Source organism: Temnothorax americanus, unplaced genomic scaffold, assembly GCF_048541705.1.
Source record: "Temnothorax americanus isolate GAGA-0224 unplaced genomic scaffold, ASM4854170v1 Scaffold64, whole genome shotgun sequence".
Taxonomy (NCBI): domain Eukaryota; kingdom Metazoa; phylum Arthropoda; class Insecta; order Hymenoptera; family Formicidae; genus Temnothorax; species Temnothorax americanus.
This window is the reverse complement of record NW_027509786.1, coordinates 612,068-636,114: the sequence shown is the minus strand read 5'-3', so window position 1 is coordinate 636,114 and position 24,047 is coordinate 612,068. Positions and strand designations below refer to the sequence as shown.

At 39.1% G+C, this 24,047-nt stretch overlaps 2 protein-coding genes across 7 annotated transcripts in view; one reads left to right on the top strand and one right to left on the bottom strand.

Moving 5' to 3' along the window:
• Nucleotides 1-24,047, bottom strand: part of LOC143905616 (rap1 GTPase-activating protein 1) — a 110,297-nt gene that overhangs the window by 53,488 nt on the left and 32,762 nt on the right. Inside the window, exon 1 of one of the 6 annotated variants that reach the window (XM_077421131.1) lies at nucleotides 11,208-12,015. The exons of the other annotated variants lie outside the window; for them this stretch is intronic. Within the exon in view, the coding sequence (XP_077277257.1) occupies nucleotides 11,208-11,470 (263 nt within the window). The 5' untranslated portion in view covers nucleotides 11,471-12,015. Of the gene's footprint in view, nucleotides 1-11,207; nucleotides 12,016-24,047 lie in introns of those variants that run through there. 6 annotated transcript variants of the gene reach the window in all.
• LOC143905617 (putative fatty acyl-CoA reductase CG5065) lies at nucleotides 14,454-18,278 on the top strand. Its single transcript, XM_077421135.1, has 8 exons — nucleotides 14,454-14,608; nucleotides 14,974-15,093; nucleotides 15,188-15,281; nucleotides 15,558-15,803; nucleotides 15,887-16,032; nucleotides 16,294-16,593; nucleotides 16,968-17,258; nucleotides 17,874-18,278. Exons 1-8 carry the CDS (start codon nucleotides 14,595-14,597, stop codon nucleotides 18,136-18,138), a joined length of 1,476 nt encoding a protein of 491 aa, XP_077277261.1. The 5' UTR covers nucleotides 14,454-14,594; the 3' UTR covers nucleotides 18,139-18,278.

The following is a 24,047-nucleotide window of genomic DNA, read 5'->3' as shown; positions in this document are numbered from 1 at the left end:
TCGGCAAGTTTTAAAATATATATATTACGGATCCGTATATATATATCTTTCGCAGTTATAATTTAATCTTGACGTTTGTAGACTTTAATATATTTTTGAACATATTTTAATATCTTATAAAAATAAAAGCGGAAAATGCTTTGATAAAAAATTACGCTCGCGCAAGCAAACTTTAGTGCTAGGTAATTAACTGACGCAAACTGTGTAAAAAATTCAATAAAATATAAAAAGATAGCATGAAATAACATTGAATTAATATTGAAATAAATTACGTACATAACAAAGATTACAACCGAACGACTTAATATTTTAGTTTAATTTATAACGCATTAAACAGTTTTGATAAGGAAATTAATAAAATAATAAAGTCATAAAATTCGCTTTGTTTGAAGCATACTTGGTTTTGATACCGCAATTAAACCGTGCATTAATCTACAATAGCCATCGAGAGGATTAATTCGCGCTATTATATTTTCGATTGTTAGCAAAACAACAGACATTTAATGGTCGTCGAAGAGGATTTGTTTACTGGCTGCGCAAAATGCAGGACGAAAATTGATAAACGTGTGTTATGCGCGTTGTTGACATTTGACTCTAATTGATATTTGACTTCGTGTTGCAGTCGTGAACAAATAACGGGTAGTCCAACCGTTGCGTTGGTCGTTGGCGCGTTGCGAGATAAAACGCGAGTTCGAGAGCCACTCTCGGAACGAATTATCGGGATGGCAATAATCACGGGGGTTGGGTCCAGCCAAAGTTCCAATGAATCGCGCCACCCTCCCATCCCTCGTCCGTTCGTTACCCAGGCGCGCTTAAAAAGGGTGCGACCAGTTCTCTTCTTCTGGTCCATTACGTAAGAACCAGACTTGTTCACTCTATACGTCTATCGCGCGTGTCCGGACTAAATTATAAATCATTCCAAGTTGTTTACGGAAACCATTAAAATCGATGGAGAGCTATTTATTCGCCTGAACAGACACATCCACTAGAAGCATACAAGAGAAATCATGAATTCGTAAAGATTTATGAAAAGTATTATCAATAAAAAATGATCTCTGCTGTGACGCTTATAGTGCGCGACGAAGCGAAACAGAACGAAAACTACGTATGTCTTTTTAAGTGCGTTAACCTTCTAAGAATCTTGTAAAACGTAAATAAAATTTCTAAATATGTTATGCATATTTTTGTTGGCTTACAATTCTCCTCGTGCTCGACGTGACGATCGACGCGAGTATAATACCACATCGAGCTGGGCAGCGGTCGAGACATAATTAAAGAGTAAGCAGAGGTAACACAAAAAAAATTTAAACTACCCCTGCGCGCGTGGAAGCGATAGAAACGTGGCCAAACCTCGCGCCCTGGGAGGGAAGGAAAGGCCCGTACATCTCGATGATGATCTCGAGAAGGGTGCGCATAGCACGGAATGGATGACGCATGACTCACAAAGTGCCCACTGTCCCGCACACCCCTCCGATTACCATTGTGGCGTACATATATATATATAATATATACGTATGCCATATATTCGAACCGTCCCCCGACATGGCCATTATGCCGGAGCTTCCACATGTGACGGAATTGCGGTTACGGCGTACGATTCCATTCAGACAGATTACGTGCTCGATAACATTTGGTGCAAACACGTCCCTCTTTCTCTCTCTTTCTCTTTCCATATCATACCGACATTGGTAATTGGATTGATTTAATAAAGCGTGTGCAGAAGGAAACAAGCGGCGCGTGTTGCTGCTCTATTATAGACTGCGGTGAAATTAACGTCATTATTACAAAAAAAATTTCATGTAAAACTAATCAGAAAAATTGCGTTGAATCTTTGAAATATAGTGCAAACGCATGTAAATTCTTTAGTCATTAATCGTTTTCCGAAAAGAAGATAGATATGGATTCAAGAACAATATAGATGAAATATATAGTAAAGAATGTACGAATTCACAAGTTTTCTTTATATTTGTGTATATAACACAACGTTAAAATATTTCCTTCACTATTATTGTAATACTCTTTAAAAAAATATATTTCAATTAAATTTATGATATGTACATTACGAAGTACAGAAATAAAAATATAATTCATATACATACCTATATATACCAAGTTATAAAAAAAATTTAATTCTCATTTTTCTATCTACCCCCATCTCTAATTCTATTTCCCATCTCCAAGTTAAAATTAAGGTATATTGTGAAAAATATAAAAAAAGACAACATACGAATCACCGATATAAAATACTTCAAACTTTTTCAATGCAATTTAGGCAATTAAATGCATTCAATAAATCAATAATATCTTTCGTTTAACATTTCCTCAATTCTGGTATAATTGATATAACTATGAGAAGAGGCTGATGTTGATAAGCAATCTAGGGCCCTTAATTATCAAGCTAAAGTTTCCATTAAAAAGTCAGGCGTTTAACACCAGTGAATCACCAATTCCGCCGTCATTCCGCCGCATTCCGATGACGACGATGATCTTAAGACGAAGAACGTCTTGGGTCTCGTGCCGATTCTCGTATACGCGTTTAAGACTCCCCCTTGCCCCTATCTGCCCTCATGCAGCATCAGAAGCCGCCTCGCATGCTGCTCGCGCGAGATAAGGTCGCTCTGGCCTCTTAATTGCTCGTTTCCTGTCCAGAAGGCTCTTTTGCCTCGCCTCGGCTTCGTCTTTGACCCAAGTCTGCATCAACCTTCTAGACGTACAGAGCATTCTTGGTATCGAGAGAGCAGAGATGCTAAACGATAATATTGAAATATAGTTTCAATATTTACTATTTATTTCGATAGTGTTGAGCTCAAATAATAACTTTATATCGCCTGAAATTAATTTCCCTATATGCGTGTATCTCTTCTTTCAGAAAAATTCACAAATATGGCAGTAAAATAAAAAATTATTACAAATTTTCACATTGTGTATGTAAAATAAAAATACTACATTCTCTCTCTAATAACTTATAATTTTAAATATAGAATTATAAATTGAAGAAATTGATATAATTTTCCCTGAATATTATTTAGCTGTCAAAAAATTGAAGTTTATTATATAATTAAGACTTCGGATGAGTTTTAATTCGCGAATTGGCTCGTTAATCCGTAAAATATCTTCGTGAACCGCCGCGAAATATTTTCCTAGCGATCGTGCAAATCCAATAAATCGTTCCGTTCATACCCGCACCGTCCGTTGAGGACGGGGGAACTGGTAGGGTTTGCGTAAATCGCAATTACGCTATCCTCGCGAAACCGGTTCGATCGCGTGCCAAAGCACGTACGACGAACTCTTGACACATTCGTGTCCATTCGCACGAAACATCGTACACGAAATCACGTCCGTAAACACAGATATCACGAAACGATGGACGATATGTTTTCGGTATAATCTCCAATTTCGTCCCCTTTCCGCCCTCTCCCCTGCCCCGATGACCAGTCCATCCAGTCATCACGGTCCCATCGGTTGTTCGGGACCGACAATCTACCCTCTCGATAGCCTCTTCGAGCCAGGGGGTCGACGCTACCATCAATATAGAGATCTCTCGGTGGAGGATGATTTAGCGACCGTCTCGTTTCGAGGGGGACACGCGTAATTTCGGACCCAACGTGGACGTAACGCGAGGTATTGATATCCGCGTGCACATATGCGTGCGAATACTTCTTCGAAGCGTGACGAAAGTTTGTCAGCGTAATAATTGCTGATCCTCGTGATAAAATTAACATGATATTGCAATACGCATTTTTATTATTATGATCTTCATACCGTATATATCGGACTATTTATAGCGTATTTATATCCTTATCTTTATCTACCGGCTCGGAGTCGTTACTTAATTATATCTATTGTTGCTTGTCAGAACGTCCAAATTAAGTCCGGCGTTTCATCATCCGAAGAACGAAGTTATTTCGAAAGATTTACGAAGTCACGATAAAACGTGATTAACGCGTATTATCTAAGTCTGGGGGTTATCAAGAAGCGCACTAGCTATCGAGTCACTTAAGATTTAATATTAGAACCTTAAGATTTAATAAAGCGGAAGATGGGCGTCGGGTTAATGCGTCGTTTTTGTCGCTGCACGTAGAAATAAAATTGATAAATCATGACGAACGTAGCGGGAAATGTTTCAATTATATCTTATAACTGAAAGCTAATCAATTTCAAAGATTTGCGATAAATGTCTATTTCTTTCCAAAAGAGACATATAATTGCTTTATTTTGACATTTAAAATATCTTCGCTATTTGTCGAGATTATTTAAAACTGATATCGGTAATTAGCGATATAAATTATACATTTATCAACGATACTTATTTTTACTTGATGTACTTATTTTGCCTTTGTTTTATGTAATAATCAAATATCAATATAATGTGTGCATTGTATTTAAATATATGAGGATAAATCTCAATATAATTATCCAAATTTTATTTTTAAGTCGAGTAATAAATAATTATTTGTTTATTTTTAAAATTTATTAACGTCATTTTTTCATCTAATGTTCTACAAATTTGTTTATATCATCAGAAAATTTTTTTTCGATTAATCTCTCAGCCATACGTGCACTATTCTTTTACATTTTGGTCAGTGGCAAATCGAATGCTTTTAAAACATCCTTAAATGGATCAATTAGATAGTAATTACTCGTTCCTTCAAATTATTATCTGTTTGGTCCACTCAAAAGTGTCTCAAAAGGTCATTATTGGCCAAAATGTAAAAAAAGTGATGCACGCGCGAGACGCGTGACTGATGAGAAATTAATTAAAAACATTCTTTTTTTCTGAGTGCATAAACAAGCTTATTGAGCTGTGATTAAAAAATGAAAGGACTATGAAACAAGACGCTTGATTAAATTAAATATATGATTCAAATTAGCATTTTTTTCACTCTTTCAAGAAACCTTAATCAATAATTTCTGTTTGACTTTCGAAGACCGAGACATTGTACCTCGCCGCATACACTTTATCGCCCACTGTTAACGCTTTAAAAGGCTGCGATAAATGAGTCATTTCCATAACATAGTGTCTCGCGACAGTAAAAAGAAAAGAGAAAATCGTTGAGATTACATCGAGTCTAAAACTTCGCTCTCGGGCAATTTGCATAACGTTCTACCGACACGATAAGAAGCGGGTTACGAAGGTGGTCATTTTGTATCCGCGTTGTTGCATTTATGTCCCAGTTACTCTTTCGAGGATTGGTGGCTTTAATGAGAAGAATATCGCTGATGAACACGCGGCTATCTCCGCTTACTCTTAACTTTTTCTTTTTTTCTGCACAAAGTGAGTAGATACTACTGAACGAACCGCTTCGCGAACTAATTGCAAAGTTATCACGCTCACAACGTGATGCGTGTAATGATTACTATCAATAGTTATTAACAACTTTTCTGCCCTCGATAATTGCTCGTTATAGAAATTAGAAATAACCGTTAGAGGAAATAGAATCAGCTTTTAAAACGTATATACATAAATACAAAATAAAAAATAGTTTGAGACGATAATGCAGACGGAAAAAAACAAATTGAAATAAATACAGCTATACTAATTAAAGGATATCCTGGAATCGCCGCGTTTAATTGCTCAGAATTTCTATCGCATCCTTGGAACTCAAGTAGCAAGCTTCTCCTCATTCCATTCGGCACTCGTTGAAGTACAGTACAGACACTACAGAGGCGAGCACGCCCGCGTCCTTCTTAACTTTATTGCATCGCGGACGTTATCGGTATCGCGAGCGAGCATTCGCGGAAACGAGGAATAATGCATGGAAGTAGAATGGTCCATTGTGTAATAATAGCAACGATGATATCGTCGCGACCGCCGCGCCGCGCCGCCGTTCCCGGAATCCGCTGTGTTGTTTGAGTATCAAGAGTTTCAAGTGCTGTCAAGCGTTCCCTTAAAGGTTGAGGGCTGAATCTAGACCAATCAAGAGCGCAAACAAACACGAATGAGCAACTTGCTTCAATGAGTGCGAATACTGCTACCGCCGCGCCGCGCCGGCCCGGCCGTCCAGTATTCATTCAAGCAACTTGTTTGTGTTTATTCGCACTCCTTTGGTTTTGATCTGAATTCGCCTTTGAAGCAACGTGAAATTTAATACAGTACTGAGAGAGTATTAAATACAGTTTAAAAAAATAAAAAAAATAAAATATATTTTATATATCTATAAAATATTATTTACTCTTCTTGGCTTTTTTCATCACGGTGTTAACTGCTTTCCTTATTGCTTTCCGTATTCAAACAAGTAGTACGTATATCGCACAAAGTAATATGTGTAATAGAATAAATTTAATACCGAGAATTCACTGATAAAGGTAATGTAAAAATATCCTGAATATCCGTGAGTCGCGCGCGTAACCAATTTAACTGCGGTCTATGACAAAGCATTTTTCACGTTAGGTAATTAAAGGATTCGTGATGTGGCAGCACATATTGCTTTTCACGTTTAACATCTTGCTCTTGATCCATCGATTTGTACCTATCGTGCTTAGTATTGGTCAGTATACCGGACGGGTGTTTCGTGAAAGGACTATCCTTCCAGCATCCATAAGTCACGTTTATAAGCCGCTGTGACTGGGCATTCATTTCCATAACTGTACTCGCCACTCCGGCGCGATGATCCGATAATTCTCCGAGCAAAACGTCGGCAAGGCATAAGAAACGGAAAAGATCGAGCGCATCAACCGTTAACGACATAATTTTTTCAATCGTTTGTTCAATCGCAAATCTGCTGCCGCGATATATTCCGCGTAGTATATATTAACTATCTCCTCGGATATCTCTTTGCAGCAAACTATATGCGCTACTGTAAAGCGCTGCAAGTTCTTTTCTACTTACAATTAATATCCTATTATTTTCAATTGTATGTAAAATATGATGCATTATTTGTGCAGGAACATATTTGTGTATTTTTTTCTTTTAATTTTTACAATATCTTTACTTTCTAATAAAAAATGATACCTGAATATACACAAATTAAGATAGTAATTATAAAATATTAACGGTACCTATATAGTTATTTAAATAATCGTGAAATTACGAGGAAGGTAAAATAACTACCATATATACGATTGAACTGATTACTTAAAAAACGTGAATAATTGTTGAATATCGAAATAATTAACGTAAAAGCGTTCATCTTTAGTGTATTTGGGAACTCTGTGGGATCAATTTCACGGTGCGATTAAAATAATTAAGATAGCGACAAATAAGCCGCTAATACGGCCCAGAACATTACTACTATATGGTCCGAGGGATGCGATACAGTACTTCGATTCATTATTAGAAGGATCCCAGGAGGAGACGAGGAAGAGGCTAGAAAAAAAGGAAGAGAAGGGACGACGACACGCATGGACTGTGGCGTGGCAGTTGCAACACGCGCGGACGCGTACTTACAATAGGATAAGACGAAAGCAGAGGAAAGAGAAGAGTAAGAGCGAGACGCTAGAGAGGAGAGAAGAGAGCGGACAGTCAGAGATATCGCGAACACACAGTTACTTGTTCTCGACTTATGTGTTAATATACGGGGTGTGTCGTATCTACCTTGTTATCTTTGCTCAAAGAAACGTGGCGTCGATTTTGAACATAATTCTCTTTAGCAAAATACAGAGGTTCAGATATCCTGTCTTGAAAGCTTTCGATATATTATATTAATGTGATTCAATTTTCAACTTTAATATCTCAATAATTAAGTTTCAACTGGAACAAGTGCGTCGATCGATATATTAAATGAGAAAGATAAGAATCTTAAATACATTTCTTTCAAAGACTCGGATTGCGTGAGAAATCAAATGAATGAAAAGGATGGACGAGAGAGAGAGAATACGAGACACTCTCTAGACGCGCGTCCTTTCATGCATCCGGCACGAGCGGAGATTTGTCGGGAAAATATTCGCGAGTGCAATCTTCAAACGCCGGGACGCGACACTATAGGCAAGCGATCGAAGCCTCTCACCAGTCAGAAATTAATGAAGTGTGAAGGTAAAAAACTGCTAGGTAATTGCGCAAGGCACGGGTTGTCGTGTCAATCGCGGCATCAGGATCGCGTTTATTACGTTGAAGGACATAAGTGCCCTAATGCCCTCATTCGAATATACATGTTGAAGCTTATTGCGGCTAGAGGAAGAAAAAAAAAATATCTTCAATAATATCTTCATTACGGTTGAAGTCATAAACCTAGATTTAGCTAACACGCTTTGACATAGGAATTGATTATATATTTCATGGGGCACGTCTATTACACCTGCATCTGTCTGTATTATTATCAATATAAGCACAAATGGTACAGATCATAAAAATTCTATCTGCATATCGTGCATGTATATAAAAAGTAATATGCAGAGGAAAATCATCATTTCAAACAAACAGATAAATTTTTAGAGCGAGCTATGTAATTTAGAAGGTTTAAGGCTTGTAACGTATGTCGCGTTTCGCATATCTAACTTTGTCCATTCCATCTCCCCCAGGCAATAAATATTCCGCGCAAAATTGTTTTTGAAAGTTACATTGAAGCAATCGCGTGTCATCTCGGATCACGAAACGAGAGAACGATGTTTGCCTTTATATACCTGCGCACCCCTAGGGATCACCCCTTTTGTGTCTCGTTCTCAGGCCTCACCTCCCTTTCTACTAAATTAGTATTAGGAGTGACGGCTTCACGGTTTCAATACTTCTCAATTTCTTGTAACGCATTCAATGTATCGTTTAATTATCCCCCATACTGCTGCGATATTTGCATTTGTGCAGTGCTTCTTCATTGAGTACTATGACAATAAATTAAGACCGACATTAAGATCGATTTCAATTTAATGAATGCGTTGCAGTTCGAAATAAACTTGTTCTATCGCGTTGCGAACAAAGTGTAAAAAAAACATGCACAATTTATTAATTAAATTAAATTAAGTTAACCGACAGATTATTATTAAAATAAATTAACAGATATTATATTATATTATACTATATATATATATATATATATATATATATATATATATATATATAAACATATACACGATTTATATATATGTATATATATACACTCCTATAATGTAACTTTATAATATAATAAAATTACAATATAATTCACTCAATCAGCTTATTGACAGTCTAATTTTAATTTGTTGTAGCTATTATAAATACTTCAAAATTTTTTTACTTATTCTTTTCCTTTATCTATTCGTTTCTGAAACATTCATATATATATTTAAGGTCTTCTCTTTCTTTTTTAAATTTCGCTGATTATGTTAATGGCGAATTATGCTGATGCTAATGATCATGTGTTGGTCTACGATACTAGCAATAAAAAGGATAATAATTCATTCTCTTGGCGAACAGCTGTAAAGCATTCGCTCGCGTACTCCAACGAAATAAAACGCACAGACAGTTCCCAGTCGTTATCCGTCGTATATACACACCGGCAATAGCGGCAATAGTAATCGGATACCGAAAATCTCCAAAGGGGTTGTTTAGAATCCTCTATACGTGGCTGTGTAAATAGCCGAAGTACACATCTACGTGCGCATGAATATTTATGACGACGCGCCACAAATTATTATAATTCCATTCGGCGGTGAACGCGCCGGGTATGTATCTCGCCGCGTCGTCGCCTCGTGGACATAATGGCTTAAACGACGACTTTCGCTTCGGATCAAACTTGCAAATATATGCCGGATCACGCAACAATCGCGAGACATTTCCCGAGCGACTTGCGTGCCGCATTTATCTTCACGTATATGTTTTAAAGATCGAGCAAAGTTATTCCTATCCGCGGGCAAATCGCTCGAGTCGAGACCGCCGCGTAAATCGTGCGTATACTGCGTATACTATATAGACGAGGAAACTTAATGGAGTATCGATCATTTCATCCATTCAGTGTCGAGTATCCTCCCGTTATTTTTTTCTAAACGTGATTACATGTCACAAACATCTGATTTACGTATGGAAAATAGCGCCGTAAAATTACATATTCGTATTTAGTTGCACGATCGTATGTAAAATGTTACTGGAGTATACGAGGATTCCAACAGTAGCGCCGCGATAGACGAAGATGTAATAGAAATCAATAATTTTTAAATAACACATAAGTGGTAAGTTGATATAAAAAAATACTAGAGTAATAAACTAATATTTTACGAAGGATATTTCCAAAGTTGTAACAATTGCGCCGCGATAAAAGCCATCTCTTAAATGTTTCTCATCAAAGATGACCTAAGAAAAATGGTTTCGCGTTGAGATAAGTGTGATACATTTTTATGGAAACTATATTTAAAAATTACAACGTAATGTTGACAAAAATAAATAAAATAAAAGATTATTTAGAGCACAATTCCCAGAACTTTAGAAACCTTCCTCACATTTAAAACTTAAAAAATATTCAAATTTTTGCAAAATATATAGCTATTCGAAAGGCCGTCGTCACGCGAAGTGAAACGTTAATACTCGAAAGCAAAATATCGTGTAATCGCGATATATCGTTATAGTGCACCACGCAAAAGTATTAGAATTTTGGAGAATTTGCGATGGATCGTGAAATTTCGCGTCATCATTCTTCTCACACATTGGAGAGTGCGCAACGTCGTTAAAAGTTAGAGTATGTCCGTTACACGGCTCAGCCTTGCTCTTTCCTTTCTCTCTTCTCTCTTTTTCTCTTTCACTCCCGATATTGCGCGCGCGCGCGCGCACGAGTGCAGCCGTGTAACGAGCCGTAATCTCAAGCGGTAATTTACGAAATGACAGTCCATAAATATTTCGTCCGTAAATTATGATTACGGGTTTGATCGACTCGCCCCCCTCCCCCTCTTCCAGTCCCGGAGTATTCTTTTTCCGCTTTCGTACGGTCGTCGTATACGTCGTACGTCCTAACTGTAACCACGGCCGCTGCGCCGCTCGACTTTAGCGTATCGCTAAAAGAGAACGGACATCGTTTGACGGTACGCGGTACGAAATCGGTACGCGGGACGCGGTCACGGGCGTTTAAATGCGTTGTGAGTGCGCGAACTGGAACGAGGTCCGCGCGAATAGAGAAAAGCATCAACGAGACGCGGAAGATGAGGCGCGCACATGCTCGTCGCAAGAGATATCGTTGCGCAATCGGACGTGAAGATTTTCTATTAGCGTTCGCAATTATTCTCCGTGATCGGAAGACTCCTCGGTATAACGAACTTGGCGCTGCGCGAGAACAAGATCTGAAAAAGAAGCGAATCTTTTTTTTTTTTACCGTTTCTTGGAGAGGAGCGTGTAGGACTCCTTGGTCGCGGCGCAGATTCTCATCCGCATTTTACGCACGGCCCTTTTTCGCACTCCGCCCTCGAGAACTGGCATCCAGACGACGAGTCCCACTCCTTCGCCACCACCACTGCCGCCGCCACCACCTTCACCTCTCGCTCGACGACGGACGATCGCCGCGACGACACCTTGCCGATCACTTTGCGCCACGGGCGCGTTCTCCGCCCTTCGACGACGACGTGGCGGACCTCGCATTCGATTCACGTCGCGATCGGCATGGTGCGATTAATCCTTCTCCCTTCTCCCTTTCTCTCGCCGCATACGCGCACAAAGAGAGAGCGCGCGAGAGATGGAAAGCCGCGCACAATAATTATTTCGTCCGCTCGGCCGATTTTTCCCCGTAGTTGCGCGTTGCGACGCGCGGGTGAATATAATTTACAATCGGCGAGCTCCTCCCCGTTGCTGTCCTCCCTTATCTCGAGGTCGTCCTCCGCCACTCGATGATTCTCGCGGTGATTCTCCGTCTTCTTTTTCTTCTTTTACTCGACTCGAGTCTCCGGCCTCTCGTCTATTCGATAACCATTATCAAGATAAGAACGTTCTCCGCGCACGCGGCCTGCGGGCCCAAAAAGTACTCGCTTGATGGATAGCCTCTCGCTGGATTCGTCTGCTTTTGGCGCACGTAGATCGATAAGAAGCACGTGGATCGTTATCGTCAGAAAATAGCGATAGACCTCGCGTGAGATGTCGATCTGGTTGCGCCGATAATTTGCTCTGTTACCTATTCTCTGGTTCAACGACTGGCTATTTGCTACTTGCTATTTGAATTTATAGCGAATGTGTGAGAGAGTATATCGTTTTTATTAACTAAAATCTTAAATCTTACGACACAATTCGTTATCGACAAAAAATATATACATAAAAATATATAGCCGTACGTATCTTCGTATAACGTGATGATATCGATAGATTTCACTCAATTCCTCACTCCAATGTGTCTTGTTTTTTCTCGCAGAGGCAATTTCTAGTTCTTGTTAATCTGTGAGTAGCAGTAACAGATAGATGGTGTCTAACGTAGGTACGATGTAGTAACAAAAGAACAGTATATCAAACACAAAAGGTTGCTTCTCAAACAAAATAATACAAAAACATTTCTTATTCAGGTAACAGATGAAATGCACAAGTTTCTCTATCGTTTATTGTCTCAAAAAGGACATAGCCGTAGAAAGTTACGAGAACTGAATTCAATCGAGATAGTCACATTCCTTTCGAATAACCTTGTAATTAAATAGCGAATCTCGTACAATGGAACACAGACTTCATTCAACTCGACGACGCCGAATTCCGACGATAGATCGATTGCAAAAACGCCAGAATACAAAATTGTAAGGAGATGTAAACAAGCTCGACTTTCAGCGAGCGAATGAAAGCAGACTGAATTACTGACACGAGGCGAGTAATCCTCCGAGCGAGAAGACAACGCGCTATTATCTTTCGTTCTTTGTATCGCTCCGATTTTTCCGGGAAGCGAAAGGCTCTTGCTCGAACGCAGACCTTTGGTTTGCTCGCATGCAGAGTCTCGGAATTCGGAATCGATCCGCGATCGAGATCGGTGTCAAACACTATCGATCAACAGACGATGACGGGTGGCTGATTTGGTTAACAATTTACTGTTAATGTCTATATATGCGACAATGTCACACATCGATAGAGATAGAAACTGAAGATCGAGAAGGAATCGGAAACAATAACTAACGTCGGCGCTATCGACACCCTGTTATCGGTTTCGCTGTCTTTGTTCGTTCACGGAGCTCCGATAGCAGAGAACCTTCGGATTCCGACTCAAAATCGACGCTACGCTCGCGACGAAGCCCTCGATCGACACAGTTACGCTGAAATACGTTTACCGACACGATGAAAATCGCGCACTGGATTTACACAACGTTATATCTGCAGAAAGATCGCTCACATATCAAGTAGTCCTCTACCCGATGTTCACCATCAGATCGAAAACCAGCAGAAGTGCCAGCAGAGATGTCCAAAGTCACACTACACCGCGTGATCACATTCCGGCACGCTTGTAGGAAAAAAAAAATATCTGCACGTCCGATTCGATTCGATTTTCTGGTGCACTTGCAGTGTGATCGTTGTCTCACGTACAACCATCAATCTGATATGCGTCACAGCGAAAGACGTCGAGAGTACGAAAATACTGGAGACGATCGCGGTTGAGAGCGAGATCGGCAAGATGCGGCGACGACGACGCACGTGTGCGCGACCGGCCCGACGAAGCGAGTGTGAGCTGAGCAGAGCACGAGGAGGCAATAGGCAATGGAGGCATGCGTGACGCGCGTACCCCTCCGCTGCGTCGTAAGACCCCGGCGGTGACCGCCGGAGGGGGTAAGCGAGAAGCGGTGGCTCGCGCGCTGCTGGAGGGGACGAGAGAGGTCGAGTGGCGGGCCCCGGGGGAGAGTAACGTACCCCGTGCTCGCCGTGCTCTCCTCTTCCACCCTCGTCGTCCTCGTGCAACGAGTCTCGCCTACTTCCTTCCTTCTCTATCTCTCGATTTACCGGGTAATCAAGTGTGTGTGCGCGCGCGCGCGCACGCGTTCTATCTTTTTCCTCTTCACGATGTTTCTTTGCCTTCGAACGACGGGTACACCTTTATAGCGCACCTACGCCTCTTTTAGCGATATTACTTCACGCGAGACTACGCGAATGCTTCGTCAGACGCCATCGCGTCGTATACCCTGAATGTCTCGGGAGTCGCAGCTGTAGCCTTAGAGATTTGTGTGAAAACTCGATAATTAATTTGCAAATTCTGATTTCAATGAGACTTTGCATTGGTATTTCTAAAATACACCTGACAGCATAATTTTTAAAAAATTCTGGAGTTAAATTATTCCTTGCGTATATTGTATATAATTGGGCCCTTGATTTTTTTCGATCTTATAATAAGAGTACTACGATAAAGATTTTTCTAATTCAGTTCGTTTAAATGAAATAAACAGGTTTTAGTTATTTAAATAATAATTTGTTCCAACTGGCTACATCAGAGAATCTTTGGTTTGAAACTGTCCGAAGAAATTACCTACGCGTATCACGATCGAGCGAAGTAATCGATGAACTATAGCAAACGTCAAAACTTGAACGGCGTATATTTCCGAAATGTCGAGTCATCTTGCGTGTGTATCCATTATACGACTTCGATTTGACTTGCCAATGACACCGTTATTTTCTTTTCTAGATTTGAATATTCACAATGAGATTTCAGTCTCGCGAGGTGCACCGCAAGTTCGCAGTCGAAGTTTAACGTTGATAAGAGTGACATCGAGAATTTCAAGATCTCCTCAAAGCACGAGCATTTCCAACAACCGCGATGTCTAATCAAGCGTAAGAGTATTTCAAATGTTTATGTTATACTACATTAGCTATTACCAGTGATTTAATATTGTAATCTCTTATAGAATAAAAATATTACTGTATAATATATATATATATATATATATATATATATAACTATTATAAATTATAAATTATATAAATATATATATTCTAATGTATAGTTAGTTTAATATTATATTAAATATGTATATTAATTATGTATCGTAAAAAGTCATTGATTCGGAAAATGTGCCTTCCAACTAATAACACAGTTATATTTATGACAAAAATATTTATTTTTCCGTGGAAAATAATTTTAAAAATCTTATAAATTTTTAAATAAAAAATAATTGTGAGATATTAACGTTTTATAGCGACAAGCCTCAGGTCAAGTTGACGGAAAGTGAAATAGCACAATTTTTCTCGGGACGTAAAGTCCTTATAACGGTTGGCTTGGGCTTTCTGGGAAAGCTTTTGATCGAGAAATTACTGCGGTAAGCGTACAAAAATTATCAATCGATTAAACGATGAAAATCATCGTAAAACTTTCTGTTAAATTATCATTGCTTTACGCAAAATGTTACACAGATGTTGCCCAAACATCGCGACACTGTACATATTTGTGAGAGGAAAAGATGGAAAGAATCCTCACGAACGCGTGCAACAACTTGAAGAGATGCCTGTAAGATTCATTAATTTTTTGATTGGAGATAATATTCTATATATAAGACGTATAATAGAAAATAGATATACTATATTTAATATAATAAAACAAAGTGTGACTCGTTAAAAAAAATCACTATTATTGTGGCAGTAATATAACAACTGATATTTTTTCATGTTATATTTATTACTTATGTACGTAATAATATTATCAATTGTATATATTATTATATCGTTGCTACATTTGTTACTTATGCTACATTGATTATTAAAAAAATATTGGCGTATTTTTCAGTTATATGAGAAATTGAAGAAAGAACAGCCGGATTTCTTACAGAAATTGATAGTGATCGAGAGCGATCTGGATACAACAAACTTGGGCTTATCTAAGCAAGATCGAAACAGATTGCTCGACACGAACGTTATCTTTCACGGTGCAACAATTGTACGATCTAATCAAAGACTTCGTACCATGACAAACGTCAATGTGCAAGCCACGAAGCAAATATTGCTACTCGCGAGAGAAATGCCGAATCTCAAGGTAACGATTTCGTAATAATGTTACCGTAAGAATCGTGTCAAGAGGTCGTCGCAATAAGTTGCAAAGTGACACGACACTTTTAGGCTTTCGTTCACCTGTCGACGGTTTTTGCTCACTCGCCAATCAGATCTATTGAAGAGAAACACTATCCCCCGCCAATGGAAACCGACGAATTATTATCGCTGGTGAATGTCCTGAACGATAAAAAGTTGGATGCTATTACACCGTCGTGAGTACCTCAACAAAAAAGTTTTCATTTAAAATATTGTTTAAATAAAAATAAGTATGCACGAGCGAGTTTCTTCGCTCGTCATCCAAATATAATGAAATATTATTTATACAAATTGAACTTGGACTCGCACCCATGTCGATCAAATTCTACAATATATCCAACGTTGATGTCTTTTCGGAGAGAACGTGAGACGAAGGAACGCTTTCCCTTCCAATTTTTGCGCGCGATCTTTCACAGAATTTTTTAACTCGGACGCAGATTGATCGGCGGCTGGCCCAACACGTTCACGTTTACGAAAGCGATCGCGGAGGATACGGTGCTGCGATACGGCAGCGGAATGCCGGTGTGCATCGTGCGACCGTCTATCGTGACGTCGACCTGGAACGAGCCGATCATGGGTTGGGCCGACAGTGTATACGGGCCTATTGGTCTCTTGGTCAGTTCGAGTCTCGGCCTATTGCGCACGATACATTGCCACACCGACAAAAACCTCGACTTCGTACCGGCCGATTACGTGACGTCGTGCTTGATCGCCGCCGCCTGGCACACCAGCATAAGGTGAGCCCATTAATCTACTTATTAACGAATGCCGCTTTTTTATTAAGGCGGCTGCGCGACGCCGACTAGCAATTGATGCTAATGAGCATCCAAAAAAAATAGAGAAAGGATTTAAATAATTTAATAATAAAAAAATAATCTCTATACGCAAATAACAATATATACTAATATACTTCACTAAACACATTTTCCTCTGAAGTTTCACCAAACATATTTTCGTCTTCAATTATACAACGTGTCGGTTTCGCAGAAACGTATGGAAAGCTTTTAATATTTTTTTACTTTTAATTAAGATATGGAATCTGAGGATTCATTCGAAAATTCGGCACCTTATCAAAAATTAAAATTTAAATAAAGATCAAATTTGTTGGTAGAAACATCAAGAAAGAATTTGAAGTGGACGCGGAGACGGGCGTTGTGCCGGACGTGGAAAAGGTATCGGTGTACAATTATGTGTCGTCCTGTCAAAGGCCGATAACCTGGGACACGTTTCGAAAACACGTACGCGCCCACGGATCAAAGATACCGGGTGTGAGAGACATACGGCTGCAGTGCATGTTTTGGAACAGTAGACTGTGGGTGCACAAGATTCTCATGTGCCTGTTCCACTTGTTGCCCGCGGTCATAGTGGACGGGACGGCCATTCTCACCGGCCGAGATCCAAGGTCAAGTATTTTCTTTTCTTTTTTTCTTTCAGATACATTTTACGGATCATCAGAGCTATGCCGAGACGCTCCTCGAGCAATTCGCTGTCCCAATACTTGGGAGACGCCTGAAAAATTCGCGAAAATTTATAAAAATAGTTATAACGCAAGATATAAGGGTGTCGTCACATGGCAGTCAGAAATTCGGAAAACGGAATCTCGGAAAAGTAACGGAGAGCAGGGAGTCAACCAATCAGAGTCAGCTCGATCGGTGCGATTTTTCAAGGGCCGCGGGCTCCCCATGAAACGATTTTTACGGAAAACTGAATGGCACATTCTAACCTTAACATATTTTTAAATTAAAGAAATTTCTATATAATTTTAGAGTATAATAAAAAATACGTCGAAGCTTTATTTTTTAATAGATACGGTATCTTTTTTCTTCTAAAACAATAAAAATAATTTTTTCAATTTTTACTTATTCCGGAAATATCAGTCCATGGGGAGCCCAGTCACAAAAATCGTTACTTTTCCGAGATTCCGTTTTCCGAATTTCTGACTGCCATGTGACGGCACCCTAACGCGTGCGTTTCTGATATTTTGTGATTCTCTCAAAGATCCTTTTCTGATTTTCAGATGGTACAAGACCTACGATCTGATACATGCTCATCTTTCGGCGACGTCCTATTTTATGACGCAGCAATGGTGCTTCAGGAATGACGCGGTAGTCAAGCTTTGGGAACGAATGAACGCAGTAGATCGCGAGATATTCGAATTCGACATGAGTAACTTCGATTGGAGCGAATATATAAAACGAATGGTCCGCGGTATTCGCGACTTCATCGGCAAAGCCCCGTGGGATGCTGTGGAAGAAGGATTGGCCGAATACATTGAACTATGATTTACACGTAGGCTGAAGATCATCTATATATACAACCGAGGTGTAGACACAACGTGCTTTCTAATATTTAAATAGTTAAAAGATATAATTTGTAAAATCTATTTTTTTTCGTTGAATAAAACAAAATATTATAAATAAAATATTATCGATTAAATCAGATATTAGTAACTTCGAAACACATCGCATAATATTAGCCATCTCACTCATTTGCTACAATAACGACATAAAAAATTGTCATTTTTTAGTCGTTTGCAAAAGAATGGTGACAATTCAATGAAGAGCTAATATACAGCTAGATACTTTTATCCTTATTCTACAATCTTCTACAATCACACCAAAATAGCATTTAAAAATAATATTACAAATTTTAGTGATTCACAACATTTAAACTAATTTTCTGGAAAATTTTGTTTTTTAAATTATGTTATTGTGCAACAAATAAGCGATGTATGTATAACCTATTTTTCTAACTTGCTTAGAGAAACCCGCTCCTCAATTTGATTAAGATATTTCAAGTGGATTTCGAATGTATGATCAATTGTAATTAATATAACAAAAATTAAATACTTAAATAAAGATTAACATTTTTGTGCACATGAAGCAAGTCAGTAACTAGAAAATACAACGCAAGTATAACGAGTGTAATGAGTCTAACTATATGAGCGATATGCGCAATTTCCAGCCAGTGAAAGTGGCAGAGAAATTCGGAAAGAACGGGAAATGAACGTTACGTATATAGTGGGGGCAACGTATACGATGGTGATTTATCGGTGATAGATTTCGCTAGTGATCCCGAACGAGTGCCATAATGCGGCGGGTATCGCATACCTGGTGATACTCGAGCATATGTGCCGCTCGTAAAGCACGCCGGTAACAATGCGGTCTCTTCGGTCTGATTGTCATTGTTCCAGAGAGCAGGAGAACGTATGGAACGTCAACGACCACGAAACACTTCACGAGACAGGGTGATAGATCTTCAGGAATGTGTAATCACTTATGTAACATCGCCTTCATTTAATCGCATTTGAGGTACACTATGTTGCTTAAGCGCGATAGTTGGACATAAGTATATAAGATGGAATGGAGTCGATAAATGGAACACATAATTCAGACGAATAGAGAATAATTTCTCAACGATACAAGACCAACAATTAATGCAAAATCGTTAAAACGTAGGAGATATCTTAGAACTAATAATCATGACCGAATCACACACATGAAAAAATAGTTACTATTAATTCGCTTACCATTCCAATGTTATTATGTTAATTTGATCTCCAAATTGTCACTCTAGCCCGTTATCATTTTAAATCAACATTTTCTTACTTTATGATCTTATAATTACTTCGAAATAAAAAAAGACTGTTAAATTTCCTCATTCACCCGAATATTCCAAGTTCTCACACCGCGCTTAATTTTATTAATTAAATATAAATTCTATCGTTATTCAATCGGAATCGACGATTCCGCATATTATTCCGCTCGCGCTCGGTAGCCGCATCTCGTGCGTTTACTTCGGAACGAACGGTGCACCCGTTAAAGTTGTACATACTCGTACGCTGCAACGTCTATACCTACGCGCGGCGAGTTCACTTGACCATCTATCTACCTACCTATCTATCTATCTATCTACTTATCTATCTACCTACCTATCTACCTACCTACCTACTCACCTACTCACGTGAATCCATTTGCGCGACTTGTCCCGTTTCCGTGACGTTTTGCGCCCCGCTGCTTCGTGGCAAGTTTCTCGCACGCCGGACATCAAGGCCCCAATTTTGCAAAATTGCACAAACTGTTATATGTACACGGTGAGCTAAATTCTCGATTCGTTACAGATACACGAGGAAGAAACGCGCCGATTGCATTGCGCGTTTTCCTCGTCACACAGATAAACCGAGAATAATTTTCGACTCGAGTTCGAAGAAATTAAATCGCCTCGAATCCCCGCCGACAACGAAAGATTTAGATCGAAATTACATCGTCGGATGAGTCGGATGAGAAATAAAGAGATTTCCTACGGCGAGAGAAACGCAACCGGCGAAATAGATCGTGTCAGATTAATCAGTGCGAAGAATAGATTCTCAGTGAGTAAACGCCGTTCTAAAAGAAAAAAAAACTATACAGATACAATGCCAAGAAAAACGTAATATGTGAGAACAATATGTAATATACGCTAATAGTAATATTTCTGAAGAGTTTATACACCTAAATGTGAGCCGAGTACGATTATTACCGCGATAAAGATGTAGACGATAAGCGATGCGAACAAGGCGGCCGTTAATATGATAATAATATTCTTTTTCTTAGCACGCGCTAATAATGGCCGCTGCGAAACGTCGCCGTCGTTGTAAAAAATCGTCGACTCGGGTTATTTAAAGGAAGGGAAAAGAAAGAACGGGGGAAAATACAATAGCGGTAATTGCGTAACGTATCGTAAGCATGTATTGCGGTAGACGACATGGATACGGAATATCCAACGTACGTGGTTAATATAGCAGACACACGTGGGCGATGTTATTTTTATTATATACCATCTTGCAAAATCGCGTCACGGTAAGATGGCAATAAAACTCAGGAACATATTCATTAGCGCCGTTAAACGAACAAGTAGCGAAAAATAAACGGATATTGCGCTTTAAGTAAAATTTCAAGTTTACTTAATAACAGTTATAACTGTTATGCTCGCCGATTGTGAGCTTCGACGGCGATTCGCAATATTGCGCGCTGGGAGATACGTCGAAACGAGTTCGGTATGCGCGAGCGCAAACAAACGGTAACAACGGACGAGCGCTCGACAATTCTTCTCCCCCGTTCGAGACGAATCGGATAGCTGATAGAGAATAGGAGAGAAAGAGGACAAAAAAAGTGGAACGAAAACAAAAATAGGAGAAAAAAGGTCGGCCGGGGTGCTCGAGCCCCTTTCGACAGAACCGCCGCCGCCGCACGCCGCCGCACCGTGCCGTTTTGACAGAGTTTGACGAATCCTGACACGAGGAACGAAAAAATCTCTCGAAGAGGAGGGTCGTAAGACTGAGCGGACAATTGAAATAATAAATTGATTATTCGACACACACGTTCAGGATGCAATCGCTGCAAACTGCATCGTTAGATTACACACACACCAACAAAAATCTTTTATTTCATAAGAGGTCACGTGTCTATGAGTTTAGATTAGAGAATTATCATTACGTGTTATTACCTTACGTGTTACGTGTTACGTTACCTAAATTTATCTTCTTTGCGTTAATTTCAACGACAGACTCATTGGACAAATTATGAGAGAGTTGGTTTTACTTTAATTAATATCGAGGTTTAAAGAAGAGAATTTAAAGAGAGATTGCCATCTGTTGTGAGTTTTTAATATTTGACAGAAGGTATGTCAGAGAGACCAAGATCTGAAAGTTGAAAAATGAGAGGGGCCGATTTTACGGAATAACGCAACATTTTCAAGTGAGAGGGAATGACAAAAACGTGTACCCGCCCGTCCGGAAAATGCGATCGAAATGAAGGGGGAACGAGAAACAGGGAGCCAGGGGGCAGGGTGCTACACAGGAAAACCTGCTGCACGCGTGCATGGGGTACCCTTCATTCAATTGCGTACCACAGGCGATCTGGTAGTAGCTCGAAAAGAGCGACGCGGCGCTTTATTATTGAAAGTGCGTAGAAGGGACGTGGGCACGCGAACAAAACTCTCGGTTGCGGGGTAGACTTTTTTCTGTCCGCTTCTCGTGGGATTGCACAGAGCACGGAGAATCCCGTCCCGTTTCAATTTCGCACAGGCCGTGCCGCGGTGTCAGGGTTCATCTCGAGCAGATTAATTTCGCGGCTCGATACGTTTTGAATGGACAGAGAGGCTTCGTCGTTTTACCTTCTCTTTCGATAGCGTGTTGGAAAATTTTGGTCCCGGAAAATACAATAGGAACACTACTGCGCATGAAAAGCAAATATGTTTAATTAAATCCTGAATGTAAAAAAAACTTAAAAAATCTTGAAAAAAGATCTTATTGAGGGGATAACTTTAAGATATATATATACAGGGCCAATTAAAACTTTCCGCTCTGTTTTCCTTTTGTAGCCGACTGATTTGTACTGAATATATTGTACTGTATACAATAATGTATTTTTTTTCATTTTGATAACATAAACGTTTGTAATATTGTAATGAACTAAAATTTAACAAAAATTTAGTATAATAATTTCCTTTTAGTTCTTTTTAAATGTTTTAAAATAAACGAGAGAAAAAAATCGCGTCGTCAAAAATTCTTTGCGTTAATTCTTTGTTCCGCGATCTTTTATTTCATTTATTTGCTGGTTGATCTCCTTTCCGTTGAATCGAGCGAGTCTATTCTCGGGCCGGATCTTACTCATCGCCCGACAGCGAGATAAACTCGATTATGCACAATACCTTTTATGACACAGAGGAAAACCATACATTTCCGTTATTGTCACATTCATATTACGCGATTCGTTCGACGTTCATCATCTATTCAGGACATCGTCGGAATGACGATAGAAAGGCATCTTGTGTATTCTGACATAGTGACACAATGCCGCACGAAGCAACCGTCAGGAAAATACATTATCATGCCAATTGGAAAGTTGAATGTAATAACAGAGTAAGTCGAATAAGATGAGAAAAATGAGTTCAAGCCTCAATCTTTAAATTAAAAAAATTTAATTTACATAAATTTAATGTAAATATAATTTACATTAATTTCAGGGAAAATTAAATTTATATTATTCTAATTTCTAAATTTATATTTTAAAATAATATCTGGGGAAGAAAGAGAGAGAGAGAGAGAGAGAGAGAGAGAGAGAGAGAGAGATTCATATTCTTCAAAATGGAAACGCTGTTTTATATATGTATATTACAAAATTCCTTAATTAACCCTCCGTCTAAATACGTTTTTTTTTTTTGCACTCTTGGAGTGTATACGTGAGTCTGTCACATTTGTGACGTTATTTTTCCCTACTTTAAAGTATTTAAAAAATATCTGAAAAAATTCATAAAACGTCTCTCTACAATATATATTGTAGCTGATGATTTTATAGTCATTTTGATAAACGTTTATTTAATATTTTCTGGCTGGCTTGCAAGTTTTACAGTTACGAGCAGATATCATTTTGGCTCGAATGTCGTAGACCCACGTATACAGACGGAGGGTTAATAATAATTACAGTAGTAAAATGTGTTTTCATCGGCTAAATATGCAAGTTTTGAGTCAACCGTTCAATTGTTCGGCACAAAACAGCCACGAGTGAATACATTTAATTGCCATGATTCGCGGAGTTCAACGAGAGTCAACTGATACACCTAAAGCGCTATTTGCCAGGGAGACAACGCTGGAGTGTCAACGGCGCGGCGCGACGCGACGCGACGCGTTGCAATTCGTTTTTTCCTTGTTGTTATTTCCGTCACGCGATTTCCGGTGAGTTAAATCGGAGGAGGTGCATCGAGACATCCTCGTACTGCGCTGCGGAACTGGTAATTACAGTTAGCGAGGGCGATAAGTATCGCCGCTCGTAAAGTACAAGCCTCCCTGTCGTCGCGTGTATCTGTACAGTCTCCGCAACTGGCGGGATAATTAAATTTGACGTAAAATTAATGCAGCGCGTAATTTAACATCTAATAAGTCAATTTTCGAAAATTTTCCCTGACAATTACTTATCGTTAGCTGATGGAAATATCAACAATTCCAGATCAGAAGGATCAGAGAGGTCAATAATTTAGTAACAAAACTTTCCTTCTAGCTATTCAAGCTTATTTAATAATGAACAACATGTGCAAAGTCGATCGCAATGTCGACACGATGTCGATAATCGCGAGTAACGCTAAATGCACAGTCGGAACGAGGATCGAAATATTTTCAAGGTTCATGTTCAATGCAGATATATTACTCGCACCT

Bases quoted from the DNA above. Each gene is read 5' to 3' on its own strand.
- LOC143905617 (XM_077421135.1), top strand. The intron at 15,282-15,557 runs GTAAGATTCATT...CGTATTTTTCAG, and splicing joins AACAACTTGAAGAGATGCCT to TTATATGAGAAATTGAAGAA. The intron at 17,259-17,873 runs GTCAAGTATTTT...TCTGATTTTCAG, and splicing joins CTCACCGGCCGAGATCCAAG to ATGGTACAAGACCTACGATC.